Genomic DNA, 14,708 nt, shown 5'->3' with positions numbered 1-14,708 from the left:
TGACACTAACATTGGTAATTGAAGTAATATTAAATTATTGAGCACATATAATTTTCATAGAGTTGAATTGTGTATAAATAAGATATTAATCATTTACCCGCAAATAATCTTTCAATGACTCAACATCAGGAGGTTGCTATTGAAATCGATTGCAGCGATAACGCAACGCCAAAATGCAAGGATGTTGGTGTTCAAGTGAAAATACGTGACTATAAGACAGTACGTAGCAAATATATACAAAACGTGCCAGTGATGCGAGATGTTTCATGTTCAACGGAACAAAAAACTTACAAGAATGTAACTGTACAATCTGATTCAACGTCGGCAACGTCGGCCAGTACGAATGTGACAAATGCTCTCAATGATACACTGGATGACTGTGATGATGAATATCTACCATCTGAGGAAATAATTAGCGAAGAGACAGTGAAGCAGAATACATTGGAGCAGAAGAAGTTAGCGAGGAATATGAAAATGACGATCATTCAAAATAAACCGAAAATGTACTTGGGTATTCCGGATAATGCCTTCTTTTTCATACAGCTTTTAAGTAAAGAAACAGGAATTAATATAATGAATATTTGCTTAACCGTCACTAAAATTAAATTAAATGATTCATTCGCAAGAATCGGAGATGATTTTGGTGTTAGTGCTAGTAACGCGAGTGCTATTTTTAGAAAAACTCTTCCCATTATAGCACATTATTTAAAACAATTAATAGTTTGGCCTTTTCGAAACAATCCATCACATTGAATCTGCCCTTGCCATTTCGTGCTCGGTACAGTCATGTACAATCAATAATAGATTGTTTGGAAATTGAAATTCAGAAGCCTAGCAGTGCGATTAATCAAAGTGTTACGTCTGAATACAAAAAATGTAATACATTAAAATATTTAATATCAATGTCACCGGATGGAACTATAAATTTTGTATCAGAAGGTTTTTGTGGGAGAACATCTGATGTTGCGATCATAGAACTCAGCCAGTATTTAAATGAGCTACCGGAAAACTGTGCAGTTATGGCTGATCGAGGTTTTAAAAACATTGAACATTATTAAAAAAAAGGATGTATTTTAATTCGACCGCCTAGTGTTTTAAGTAATTCAAAACCGACGAAGGAGGAAGTGATAGAGATTCGACGTATCGCTAGTTTTTAAGGATTCATGTAGAAAGAGTTATTAGAAGAATAAGAGAATTTAATATTTTAAAACCGCATTCTACTATTCATCATGACACTATAGATACCGTAGATGATATGATCATTGTGGCTGCAGGTTTAATTAATGTTCAGTTACCTCTTATAGCACAATAAATATTAAAAATATTTACATATTTATTTTTCATAATAACCTTTCACTTACATTCTACTTTGATATTGCATTGAGAAGCAAAGGAAAAATATTTTGTTTCAAAAAAGTCATAGCATTATTTATAATTTCCATTACAAATTGTTCGACGCAATTAACAATAATCACTATAATATTTTGTGAAGTTTCAAAATCATGTTTTGCCATACAAAAATAATCTTTTTTCACGTTTTGCATAAACATCTGCAATTGAATTTGAGCAAAATGTTTATTAATTATCTGATTGTCTTTTGTAATATATCTCTCCTCCGATTTTAAACTAACTGGACATTTTACTTCAACAACAAAATCTTCGGCTACTGCATCAGGAGAAGCACCAATGACAGGAAAATTTGGATTTAACAGTAATCTACTACGGTGTAATGTAGTTTGAAGATTTTCCTCCAATACCTTCAATACCTTCAATATTCTGTTCCAAACGTCTGCCTTGTTCCATGACATCGGTATCTCTTATTTTAAATGCACCAATTATTTGCTCGACTAATGATCCTTGTGGTGTCTTGCAATGAGATACTTCATATATCCGAGATGCAGTTATTCTCCCATATCTTAGTTCCTTCCATAATGTGGATTGACTTTGATGAATCGTATCCTTTGCAACTACTTTGCACGATTTTATATCTATTTCGGAGTTTGCAAAGTTTAAAAAACTATCGGCATCTTTACACGTAAAAGTGTTATAAAATTTTAATATTAATGAGTGCATCGATAAGTTTTTGTGTGATTTCACATGACTAAAATGTCTTGACAGTTGGCAGTCGAAATTTCTTTTTTCCATTTCTTGTAATACAGTCTGTAAGAAGCCACTATTGTTTGGAAAAACTGTAGTTTGTTTTGATTGTCGCAAATCTTTTGCTTTCATGCTTTTTACATTAGCTGCAACTTGTGCCAACCGAGGTTTCTTCCAATAGCAGACCGTCGCTGTTATACACATAAGAAAAGCGATGGCGTGCTTACAACCACCTTAAATCACAGAAAATTGCACAGTTAATACACAATTAACGTTTTCTTCCTCTTAATTATAATTTACCTTCTGAAGCTGCACAGTCTTCGCACCTAACATATTCGACCTTCTCAGCTTCTTCGTCGACAAGCATTGATACAGTATACGGTTTATTGTTCACTCTGTGCTCAGGACAAACTTTTCCTCTGATATGACATAAGCTTCTTTCCCGTTTCAATTCAACATATCCAATTGCTAAATCGCTAGTTTCTGCGATATTAAATACATCACTTTCAACAAAAAAATCAGAAATCATTAATACCGTTACTTTGGGTAAGTTATCCGACTGTGCTTTAACAAATTCTGTGTTAATTATTTGCGACATTGTAACAAAACAATCGGATAAATATATAAGATACTGTAGCAACAATTTGAAACTACTGACTAATGACGTCACACGCGGTCCCAGCCAATCACAGCGCGTTTCATTCCCTCTTCTTTTATAATCAATTTTAATAATTTTTATTGAAAAATTGTATTATTAATATCGTTTTAAAGTTGTTCCATTCAATTCTAAAAAATATAAAATTCATAAAAATAATTTTTTTGAACAATTTATTTTTTACAAATTGGACCCTATTATAGTCAGTGGAAGTAAAATTTCATTGTAAAATCAGTAATCACTAGTTTATTCATTTACCGCTACGGTGCGCTATTTTTCTCGTACTTAAGTTTTAATCATGGGAATTATATAAAGCTTGCAAAGGACGATAAAATTAAAAGTATTACTTCGATTTAATTTCTAATACAATCTCAATAGAGGAACTTCAGATATTAAATCGATTTTATAAGTCGGACAAGTAAATGTCCGACCAGTAAACCAAAATAATCCTTTCATTATCTATTTAAATAAAATAAATCATCATCTGTTTAAGATGCATGTTCAATATGCACGTAAATATAAATAAAATTCTTAATTTTATACGAGGTAGATAATTTATAATCTAATATTACTGATTAAAACAGTCAATATTACTAATTCTTTCAGTGAAATATTATTGATTTACAGTGCTATAATAACTCATAACTGCTGTATCAATGACTCTATTTATTGTTTTCACTGATAATATATTAATTCGCTTTTAGAGAGTGTGTACGCGTTATTTTATTAATTCCATGAGAAAACAAACGTTTAACGAATAAAAGAAAAAAAAAACGTATTTTAAACGTTTATCAGAAGAAACGTATCTCTTAACGTTTTTCAAGTGGACATTTTAATGAATTAGAAACGTTTTTAAGAGTCGGTTATGAAACATTTCGAAGAAACATTTGTGACATGAAGAATATATGCTATCTGGAGATTATATTGTAAAGATGAAGAAGCTATATCTTGCTGCCATAGCGGGTACGTAACGTACATGCATTCGTTGAGATAAACATGGAGAAATAAAAATATTTCGGTTATATTTACATATTCATACATTACTTTAAATTTATAATTACACATAAGTGTTTGCAATAATTTAAATTCCTTTTTTATTAAACTTTTTTAAATAACTATGCTTGAAGCTGGATGTGTATTATATGCAGCTGTCATTGTCACGTATCAACGTCAAATTAAATATTTTTATATAGATTTAAATATCAATAATATTCGGTGATTCTGCAACCATTAGTTTCTATTGCTTTATTTGAAATCCATGTAAGATTTGATGTTATGTTAATATAACTATGATATTACATGTATATTTAATTTAATTTATATTTTTCCAGTTCTTTTAATAAATATTTATTCTATATAATTTTATAACAAAATTTAAATTTAATTATTATACATTTTATGCATTTTGTTTGTTATCCTAATAATAATATGTTAAGTTATTATTATTACATGCCTATTATATTTTCCATAACGGAATATATAAATTCTTTTTTTTTAGAATACCTATCTGCAACTTTCATTGTGTTATTTTTTTTAAATTATGTGTTTTTAGATGCATACGAAATTATATTAAAATTAAACAAAGTTATGATTGAAAAATATTTAATAATAATATATAAATCAATTTTACATAGAAGAATATTTCCTTTTATAAAATTGACATTATTAATGTCAGTTAAAAAGAAAGAGATTCTCAAAATCTATTCGAAATGTTTTATCTGGAAGGAAATCTGGGCATGCTGTCAGTTGGCCAATTTTTTGGTTGGTCATCGCCATCTTTGCCTGTATTGATGTAAGGGAAGGATGAAAAATATCCTACGCATCTGACTCCGGAAGAAAACTCTTGGGTGGCATCTTTATTTACATTCAGTGCAGCTACGGGTACCATTATTTGTGCAGTCATTGTGAATATCTTCGGTAGAAAAAATACCATGTTATTTACTGCCGTGCCTTCGATAATCAGCTGGTTGATGATAGCTTTTGCAACATCTCCGAAAGTAAGTATCCGAGAAAAAAATATCGTATTTACATCTTAAAAATTATTAATTAGCGAAATTTTGATTATAGTTTCAGTCTTTATTGTTTTAAGTTTGCCTAGAAAATGCACCAAAGAAAGGCACGAAAGTGTCCTCCTCCGATTTTGATGAGCTTTTAATATGTTGTTTTTCAGACAAAAATAAGGGACACGTATTTTTTTATACCCATACGCGTGTCTAGGGGGTAAAACATTCCTTTGAAAGAAATCGATTTTTTTCTTTCAAGATGAACATTTCAGAAACTGTAAGAAATAGAAAAAAATTTTCAAATTAAAAGTTAAATGGCTTCAAGAGTACTTTGCAACAATAACAAAAAAATTTTTAATTTTTAAAATTTTTTAAAATACCCCACCACTAAATATATTTTTTTTAAATTTTTAAATTTCTTTATTACCAAGTGAAAGGTTATTTTTGTACGAATTCAACCATATATTAAGTTCTGTTTCGAAAAATCATTTTCCAGAATTAATTATAAACCTCTCTGCTATTCGTGTCCGTTCATGCGCTCGACTTTTCGCGCAACACATCCTGCTTTTTTGTAACGAAAGATAACACGGATACATTTATCTATATAATCACGTTTTTCTTCGCGTGCATAGCTAAAATAACATTGATATAACATATCAAATTTATATTTAACCGTTTGAGTGCCACGGACTTTTGTAGAAACTCGATCGAAAAATGCCAAGCGGCGCGATATCGCTTATCTAATTCCGACTTGAAAAAAGCCAAGCGGCTAGCCTTGTTTATAATATTAAAAAAATGTATACGTGTAGAGTGTTACATTACTTCAATTTCGTGTTCAATTTGCCTATGACTAAATGGTAACAGTTAGTAACAGTGAATTTACAGATTGATGCGTTGGCACTTTTAAGCACTGGACAGAAGAAGCGCGATCTTAAAAGGTTAATATGTGATAAGATATTATATAAGACGTTAAATATAGATAAGCTCAACATGTATGCATGAAATGACACACGAGACTTTAAACTTGTTTAATTTAAGATGGTACAAGATGAAATAATAATGATAATGATAATGATAATGATAATGATAATGATAATGATAATGATAATGATAATGATAATGATAATGATAATGATAATGATAATGATAATGATAATGATAATGATAATGATAATGATAATGATAATGATAATGATAATGATAATGATAATGATAATGATAATGATAATGATAATGATAATGATAATGATAATGATAATGATAATGATAATGATAATGATAATGATAATGATAATGATAATGATAATGATAATGATAATGATAATGATAATGATAATGATAATGATAATGATAATGATAATGATAATGATAATGATAATGATAATGATAATGATAATGATAATGATAATGATAATGATAATGATAATAATAATAATAAACCCCGTGGGGGCTCCGGGGTAAGAACAGGCCTCCGGCATGTCCTGCCTGTCGTAAAAGGCGACTAAAAGGACAACCACTGATAGGGCTAACCCCCCTAGTGTGTATAATGGGTTCCAAATAAAACAAAAGAAGCCTCGGACAAGCGGCACCACGGTCGGGAGCAACGCTTGAACACTACACCCGACCACAATATCGACGACATGGTCGATACAACGGACAAAGATACAAACCCAAATAGAAATGTTTTGCGGGACATGCTCCCAGCAACCACTCTAGGAGGAAAACAAAGACAGAGAATGAGATGGTCAGACGAAGTAAACCGACACCTCATGTCTTGTTACTATCAGGTTACAAACCTTGAAACAAACACAACCGGATATAGATCACAATTACACACGACATTCATCAATAGATACCCAGAACTTAATTTCCTGACTGAATAACGATTAGCAGACCAGATACGAGTAATAACCAGAAACAATAGGATTCTTCAGCCAGAACTAGAACACATCAAGCAACAAGTAAAACAACAACTAGAACAAAATATACAATCAAAAAGAAAAGAAGAAGGACAAATAAACATACAAATTACACAATAAACAGACAGAGAAGAGGAAACTGAACCAACCAATCAATCACAAGAAGACAAAACGATAAGACAACAACAAGGAAAAACGCAACCACAACATGATCCAGTAGACACAACAGACATAGAAAAATTCACACTAACATATATAGAATATAAGGACACAAATACAGACAATAGACCTAACCTTACATACATAAGATACCAAATAACCCACACATCAACACAACAATAGCACACATCAACGCAATCATACAAAACAAAATAAATAGCAACACAACTACCCAAGGAGAACAGAAATGTCAAAATGATGTCAATTTGACGTCATATTGACCAAATTTATGTCATTTTTTGATCATTGAAATCTCGATCTCGGAAATGACTAAAAAATGACTTTTTATATTGACTTAATTTTGATCTTTTTAATTTTTAGAAAATGTGATGTATATTTCTCAGCTGTGTATATATATGCTTATTATTATAAAGATGTTTAAAAGTAAACATTTTCCATATTCAGATATTGTTGCAGTTCGCAGAAGAGTCTATTATAGTTACTGATTAAAAACTGAATTGCTGATTAAAATATTATTTTAAGCGACTTACGTCTTAAATTTGCGTCTTAATTATTTTTTTCAGTTATAACATTGACAAATTATATTTATTTTTCTTTTAATACAATAATAATTTTTTATCATTAAAAAATAATTAATTAATAATTTATTTTAATGTGGAATATACTTTATTTTTTCAAAGTATTTATTATTTTTAATATACATATATATATATATATATATATATATATATATATATATATATATACAGGGTGAGCCATTTTAATTAACGCACGCAATTATTTCGGAAACAAAGCATTTTAGAGAAAAATGTTTCAGACAAAAGTTGTTTGGTTTCGAGGGGGCCATAAGATGGTATCATTGGTTTGACCTTGAAGAGTTATGTGAAGGTCACATGAAGGTCACCTTCAATTTCTTAAATGGAACCTACTATTTATCATTGCATATTCTTGTAGCTTATCTAGATAGCTTTCCAAAACACTATAATTAAGTACCTTTTCGTTAAGTACTTTTTGAGTTATGAGGCTTGAAATAATTTCTTAATTTTACATAAACCGTAAAATATCTTGTAAAATATTCATTTTTCGATTATCTTACCTTAATACTTTTACGTACAAAATAATGAGAGGAATCAACTGGTGTAAAAAAAACACATAGTTGTTTTGAAGAAAAAATATGTAATTTGCAATTAACAATTCCATATTTTTTCTTAAAAACAACTATGTGTTTTCTTTACACCAATTGATTCCTCTCATTATTTTGTACATAAAAGTATTAAGGTAAGATAATCGAAAAATGAATATTTTACAAGATATTTTACGGTTTATGTAAAATTAAGAAATGATTTCAAGCCTCATAACTCAAAAAGTACTTAACAAAAAAGTACTTAATTATAGTGTTTTGGAAAGCTCTCGAGATAAGCTACAAGAATATGCAATGACAAATAGTAGGTTCCATTTAAGAAATTGAAGGTGACCTTCATGTGACCTTCAAATAACTCTTCAAGGTCAAACCAATGATACCATCTTATGGCCCCCTCGAAACCATAAAACTTTTGTCTGAAACATTTTTCTCTAAAATGCTTTGTTTCCGAAATAATTGCGTGCGTTAATTAAAATGGCTCACCCTGTATATATATATATATATATAATTTTTTATTAGTGAGTGCTCAGTGTACGGTGTCGTGTTATTGAAAAGTTGTATTCATATTTCGTACCTGCGCTGTTAGCGCATATCACGAATGCATTGCGACAGTGCGACACGTACGACTTGCGATAGTGAGCTTGCACGATCTTGTTCGCAAGTTCGCTAGACATTTTTGTTGAAGGCGTATTAGTGATTTCAGAAGTTATATAATAAAGAAGTGATTTTTTAAAAAGTGATTTTAATTTTAATTGTTGAAAAAGGGGGAGGTCTACAGAAGATAAAATTAAAATGTCGAAACAGTCTAAGAAAGAGGTAAGACTCTCGATTGCGTTACTTCTTTTTCCTGGTATGTACTAAATGTTGCACGTAAAAATTTATTAAGATCATTATCTTCCTATTTATCTATTCGTTCCTTGTGACACATTTCTTTTTATTACAACACTAACCTATTTTTTCAATAAAATACTTTGTCATTTTTATAGGTTATATTACACTTGATCTCAAATGTTTAATATTGTATTTATTTATCAATGAGAGGTGGTAATATTATAATGTAGGATAACACTATAAACATTTCACTAAATAATAAGTATTAATAAAAGGTAAATGTTCAATTTGTTTTTATTAAATTTTAAGAAACATATGCATGCACCTATTAATATATTTGATTTTTTGCTTATAAACACAAAATATACAGTCGCATACTCAACTTTAAATGAATTACTTTTTAATTATATGAATTGTAATGTTTAATATATTTTATTTTGGGCTATAGATCTTGTCATGAAAAGAAAATTATATGCTCAGGCTTCTAAAGCCAATGCTAAACGTTTCCGTGAAGCTGAAATTGAGGATCAATTGATTGAGATGGAAAATATATTAGATGGAGCATGCTCTAATCCCTCTCATGTTTTACCTGCTGTGCACATTGAAGAAAACCATAATGTTCAGGATAATGATTTAATTGTAGAAGACGTATTACATAATCCACCAAATCATGAAATTGAAGATGCTGAATATAGTGAACACAGCAGTAGTGATGAAGCAGAAAACGAATGTAATATTGAATATTTGAGAGATCATCCTATTAATGACATAGAGGCATATTTATTGAACTTTTTAACAGAATGGGGTGTTCGAGATGTATCATTCAAAAAAATGGATAAGCTTTTAGCAGGATTGCGAGTTATTTTCCCTGGTTTGCCAAAATCATATAAAACAATTCTTCATACTCTTCGTACTGTGAATATTAAAGAAGTTGGTCAAGGTCTAATGTGGTATAAGGGTATAAAAGTTAACCTTGATGAAATATTAACTGAAGACTATTTGCAAAATAAAAATCAAATTATAGTGGATATTAATATCGATGGTGTTCAATTATATAAGAGTGCAGATGATCAATTTTGGCCAATTTTAGGTTGCCTTAATGGTGACAAATTTCCTTTTATAATCGGTGTATGGTATGGACATTCAAAGCCTGATGATTTAGAAGGATATTTATCGGATTATATTGAAGAAGTTAAAAATTTGACTATTAATGGTTATGAATTTAATGGTGAAAATATTACTTTTAGTATAGGTAATTATATTTTAGATGCCCCAGCTAGACAATTTATTAAGGGCATTCACAATCATAACAGTACATTTTGCTGTGAAAAATGCACAGTTAAAGGTGTTAGACATAGAAATCGTCAAGTGTTTTTATATGATAATGCATCTCTACGTACGGATGAATCATTTAAAAACAGAAATCAACCAGAACATCATAAGTACACTTCACCTTTAGAACGGAATTTACAATGTGGAATGGTGTCCACGTTCAGGCTTGATCCGATGCATCTCGTGTATGCAGGAATTTTTAAGCGATGGTTACAGTTTCTCTTTGGAATCATTGTAACAAGGGGCAAAATTAATAACAGAGCTAAATCTCAATTGTCTCCAGAAATGTTACGTTGTAGTCCTTGGGTACCTATAGAATTCAATTGTCGACCTCGATCTTTTTATGAAATATCTAAGTATAAAGCAACAGAATTCAGGCGCATCTTATTGTACGATGGTGTGCGAATCTTTAAGAACACGCTACCTCCTAACACATATAAGAATTACTTACTTCTACATAGTGGAATATATATACTGTCCAGTCCAACTCTAGTGCAAAATCCAATTATGCTCAATGCTGCTCAAGAAATTTTAAAAGAATTTATAAAGCACTCGTCTCAGATTTTTGATAAATGTTTCGTTGTTTATAACGTTCATTGTTTAATTCATTTAGTCGATGAATGCCGAAATCATGGAAGTTTGGAATCATTTAGTGCTTTTAAGTATGAAAATTTTATGGGCATTATGAAACGACATTTGAGATCTACTTACAAGCCTTTACACCAATTAATTAGACGTGATGCAGAAACCAAAGGACGGTTTGTTACAAAAAAAAAGACAGATGAGCCCAATAAAATTTTGTTGAAAAATCAATATAATGGAGATAACCATTTTGAGGGAGAACAGTTTCAGACTGTTGTTTTACATAATGTTACTCTTACTAAGAACGAAGCAAACAGCTGTTTTAAAACTAAATGTAGAGATATTGTAATCTTGGACAATGTTATCCGAACACCTCAGAATCGAATTTTCCTAATAGGATATAAGTTTATAGAACAAGAAGATTATTATAATTTTCCTATCCCATCTTCTGAACTTGGAATTATGAAAGTATCTCGTTTACAAAGTCACAGAACGGCTTATAAAATTAAACATTTTCTTTGTAAATGTGTTCTTTTTCCTGATAATGAAGAAACATTTGTATGCGTTCCTCTTGTACATTGCAACACTCAGTAGAATACCAGTAAGAACTTTTATTTTTTAATTATATTTTATTTTACAAGTTATTGATTTGCAGCCTAATATTTTATTGTTCTTTTCAGTTCGCAGTTGTGGAATTTGATGATTCATTTGATGAATCTCAAACACTAATAGAAGTAATTCCTTCCAAATGGTTATTTGATAATAATACTAAATGCAAGTATCCATCTAAAAAAGATAAGCTTAAAACTACTCGTTTGGTCATGTCAAAAATAGATCCAGGACAGGATTGGGATATTTATAATCTTCAATTTCATCATTACTATAGTAAGTGTGTAACTTTCGGAGATGTATTATCATATATTTTGTGTTTGAATATAAGTTCTTTTAGTACCAATATACAATATACTTAAAATGTAACTACATTTTGTTTCATTAAAAAATGAGTTTCAGTATTATGTGTATTTTATGTTATATCTTTACGCATTTTCTCACTTGCAGGTACCTACAATACTGCTCTCAAAGCAGCCAAAACTGTTTTAGAGGGAGAAGTTGCTCAAACAGAAGCAGAAACAGATTATACTCAACCAAGAAAAAGAAAGAAGAACAGAAGATACATATCATCTTCATCAAATGATGAAGAAGTAGATGAGTCTCTATCAAATGTTCCTCATGGTACAAGTAGTGAAGTACCTGCACCAGATTCTCGTCTTTCAAATAAATTGAAAGTACTTCTTAAAAATAAATCTATGAAAACATCAGCTATATGTCAACAAAAAGAAACATCTGTTGGAAAATTATTCTCTCGTAATGAGTCACGTGTTAAATCTTCAAGCCTTTTAAAGTCAACTAATACATCAAACAAAAGTCCGATACAGCAGCATTCTTCACAAAATAAGGGTATGTCCATATTCTTATTTCGTGAGTTATTTTTGTTTCTATAATTTTAATAACAATCTTTTTATAATCTTTTATAATTTTAATCTTACAGTCTTTTTATCATTTTAGTTACACAAGAAAAATATTTATCTCCTAAAGACTGTAACACACAAATGTCAGAAAAATTTGTGACCGCAGAGCCATCGCAATCAAAAAAAACCAAACCTCTCAATAAATTGCACAACATTGTTTCACATTTAAACAAAGAAAATTGTCGTAATTCTTTTAATAGTAAGTTACTTAATTTCTAAATAATAGTGATTTTCCATGTTAATTATATATATTGTATATATATATATATATATATATATATATATATATATATAATATACATATATTATATATTGTATTATATTATATTTGTATTAATTATTATATAAATTATATAAATTCCGTTTCTCTTTTTTGTTTCTTGCATAATTGATTTTGTGGATTATTACAGTTTTTGAAAAAAGCTCATCTCAATTAACTTTGGATTATAATGAACAATCCGTAATATCAGACAGTTCTTCGACGAGTACTGTGTCTGTACATGTACATGATGATATCTCAAAGAGAAAACAAAATGCTTTCTTAAGAGACGATAACAAAGAAAAGTCATCTCCGGCCTTTGATGATTGTAAGTGAATTGAACATTTTTTTCTATCACAATTTTCTGAGTGCACTTGCATTTAAATTAGAATTATATGTATATATTGCATTTGCAATATATATATATATATATATATATATATATATATATATATATATATATATATATCTCAATTGTATAGTTTTTTTAAATTAAGTTAAAATTTTATATGAATTGATTTCATAAATATAAAATAATTTGTGAATTTTTTTTACTACATTTTATTATGTCTTATTCAATCACTAATGGAAATAGAAATAACAATTCTAATTTTGATTCAGATGATAAAAACAACAATGATTACAACGAGAATTTTACAAAAGATAGAAGTGAATCTAGTGTTTCAAGAGATGAAGAAAGAACTTTAACGCCAATGGATAATAGCAATAGATCATTTCCAAATTCACCACCATTGCAAGGTAATATGATTTTTCCAATAATCTCACTTTTGAGAAGTGGTTTTGCACATTACTTTTTTCCTAATATATATTAATATATATTATATTTATTTCAGGTTTATCGAATGCAGATCGTGATTTGCTGACGACGACATTAAGCTATTTGAAGAAGCTTCATGGTAATGATTTTTTTTGTACTAATTTATATAACTGCAGTTATTACGTATGATACATTTTCTGATCATTAATTTATATTTTCGTAGGACCGGTTGTATCTAATCTTGATAGAGATTTGCTTCGAGATGTATCAAGTAAGCTTGACATAGTACTAATGAACCAACGTCGCATCTTAAATGAAATATTTCCTGGAGAAGCTGTGATAGAGAGACCTGAAAATTGCCCCCCCCCCTTCCATTGCGAGATGAGAAGTCATTTCAAACATTTAACGAATTTTTAAAAGATAAAATTGCTTTTTCTCAATTTGTAAGTATAGTTGATCTTTTTGGGTATTATTATTTATATATTTTCTACAATATATGAACTCTTCTTTTTAGCATTTATTTCTTTCTTTAAAAGTCAGCTTGTTGAAGATATTTGTTTATTTCAGATCAACTACCTTAATGCACATATTGTTGATGATTCTGACCAGTGGAATGCTGCTATTCGTCTCATGTCCATCGTATTACACAATGAGCTTGCAAGACAAATTAGTTGGAAAGGAACTAAGGGAGTGAAAATCTCTTTTTATGGAACTAGAATCAAAGAAGCTTTGTTTTGTAAGTTTTTCTATAATTTTTTCTTATTTTTAAGATATTAAGTCCTCTGATTAATCATTGTCATGTATTAAATTATGAAAAACGAGAGATTACATGAACTTTTCCTTTCTTTTTCTTGCAAATTAATTTATTTCAGTGATCAAAGAAATCAAAGAATTGCTAGAAAGACTTACGTGATTTTTCGTTTTCAACTTAACACAATATTCAATATAATTGCAATAAAATTAAAAGATCACTTTTTTATTTCTTGTCCATTTCTGTTTAGGTGCCATAATGAGTCGTTTTAAAAATGAATCATTGAAAACAGCTGAGGAGTCTATGAAGCGCTGGTTGAATACTTCTGGTCAACGTAAATGAAAGAATAATAATTTTTACTGTGCAATGTTTTTAAAAGTGATATTTATATTCTCTACTATATACTTTAATATTAACTACTTTAATATATTCTACTATTACTGTGCAATAATAACGTTTATAAATGATATTATTTGTAACATGTAATATTATTTGTGATATTAATAATAAATGTATCATAAACAGTCAAATATGTTTATTAATTACTATCTTAATGTCTCTAGCAATAATTTTGAACAGTCAAAAAGGAATGTCAAAATTACGTCATTGTGAACATCAAGACAACATCAAAATTTTATACAATTTGATGTC

General features: G+C 29.3%; 2 protein-coding genes across 4 annotated transcripts; one reads left to right on the top strand and one right to left on the bottom strand.

Moving 5' to 3' along the window:
* Positions 1-1,719: 1,719 nt before the first annotated feature.
* Positions 1,720-8,669, bottom strand: LOC145962449 (uncharacterized). Its single transcript, XM_083083505.1, has 3 exons — positions 8,570-8,669; positions 2,398-2,580; positions 1,720-2,330 (listed from the first exon to the last, which is right to left on the bottom strand). Exons 1-3 carry the CDS (start codon positions 8,667-8,669, stop codon positions 1,720-1,722), a joined length of 894 nt encoding a protein of 297 aa, XP_082939631.1.
* LOC145962963 (uncharacterized) lies at positions 8,595-14,014 on the top strand. 3 transcript variants are annotated; one of them, XM_083084495.1, is made up of 10 exons: positions 8,595-8,811; positions 10,772-11,341; positions 11,421-11,625; positions 11,800-12,198; positions 12,307-12,468; positions 12,680-12,856; positions 13,150-13,287; positions 13,383-13,445; positions 13,530-13,749; positions 13,874-14,014. In XM_083084495.1, exons 2-9 carry the CDS (start codon positions 11,285-11,287, stop codon positions 13,721-13,723), a joined length of 1,395 nt encoding a protein of 464 aa, XP_082940621.1. In that variant the 5' UTR covers positions 8,595-8,811; positions 10,772-11,284; the 3' UTR covers positions 13,724-13,749; positions 13,874-14,014. The 3 variants fall into 3 exon arrangements, with proteins under 3 accessions (XP_082940621.1, XP_082940622.1, XP_082940620.1); XM_083084496.1 differs by lacking the exon at positions 10,772-11,341; XM_083084494.1 differs by lacking the exon at positions 8,595-8,811 and having other exon boundaries at positions 10,466-11,341.
* Positions 14,015-14,708: the final 694 nt, after the last annotated feature.

This window comes from Camponotus vicinus, unplaced genomic scaffold (genome assembly GCF_025532165.1).
Source record: "Camponotus vicinus isolate PSW18456_S1 unplaced genomic scaffold, iyCamVici1.0 SCAF_12, whole genome shotgun sequence".
NCBI classification, from domain to species: Eukaryota; Metazoa; Arthropoda; class Insecta; order Hymenoptera; family Formicidae; genus Camponotus; species Camponotus vicinus.
This window is presented reverse-complemented; position numbering and strand designations above follow the sequence as displayed.

Excerpts from the sequence above, each read along its gene's own strand:
- LOC145962963 (XM_083084495.1), top strand. The coding sequence starts at position 11,285 with ATGAAGAAACATTTGTATGCGTTCCTCTTGTACATTGCAACACTCAGT. Across the intron at positions 11,626-11,799 it reads TCAATTTCATCATTACTATA|GTACCTACAATACTGCTCTC; the intron begins GTAAGTGTGTAA and ends TCTCACTTGCAG. Across the intron at positions 12,199-12,306 it reads GCATTCTTCACAAAATAAGG|TTACACAAGAAAAATATTTA; the intron begins GTATGTCCATAT and ends TTATCATTTTAG.
- LOC145962449 (XM_083083505.1), bottom strand. The coding sequence starts at position 8,669 with ATGTCTAGCGAACTTGCGAACAAGATCGTGCAAGCTCACTATCGCAAG. Across the intron at positions 2,581-8,569 it reads GATATGCGCTAACAGCGCAG|AAACTAGCGATTTAGCAATT; the intron begins GTACGAAATATG and ends TTAATATCGCAG. Across the intron at positions 2,331-2,397 it reads AGACTGTGCAGCTTCAGAAG|GTGGTTGTAAGCACGCCATC; the intron begins GTAAATTATAAT and ends CTGTGATTTAAG.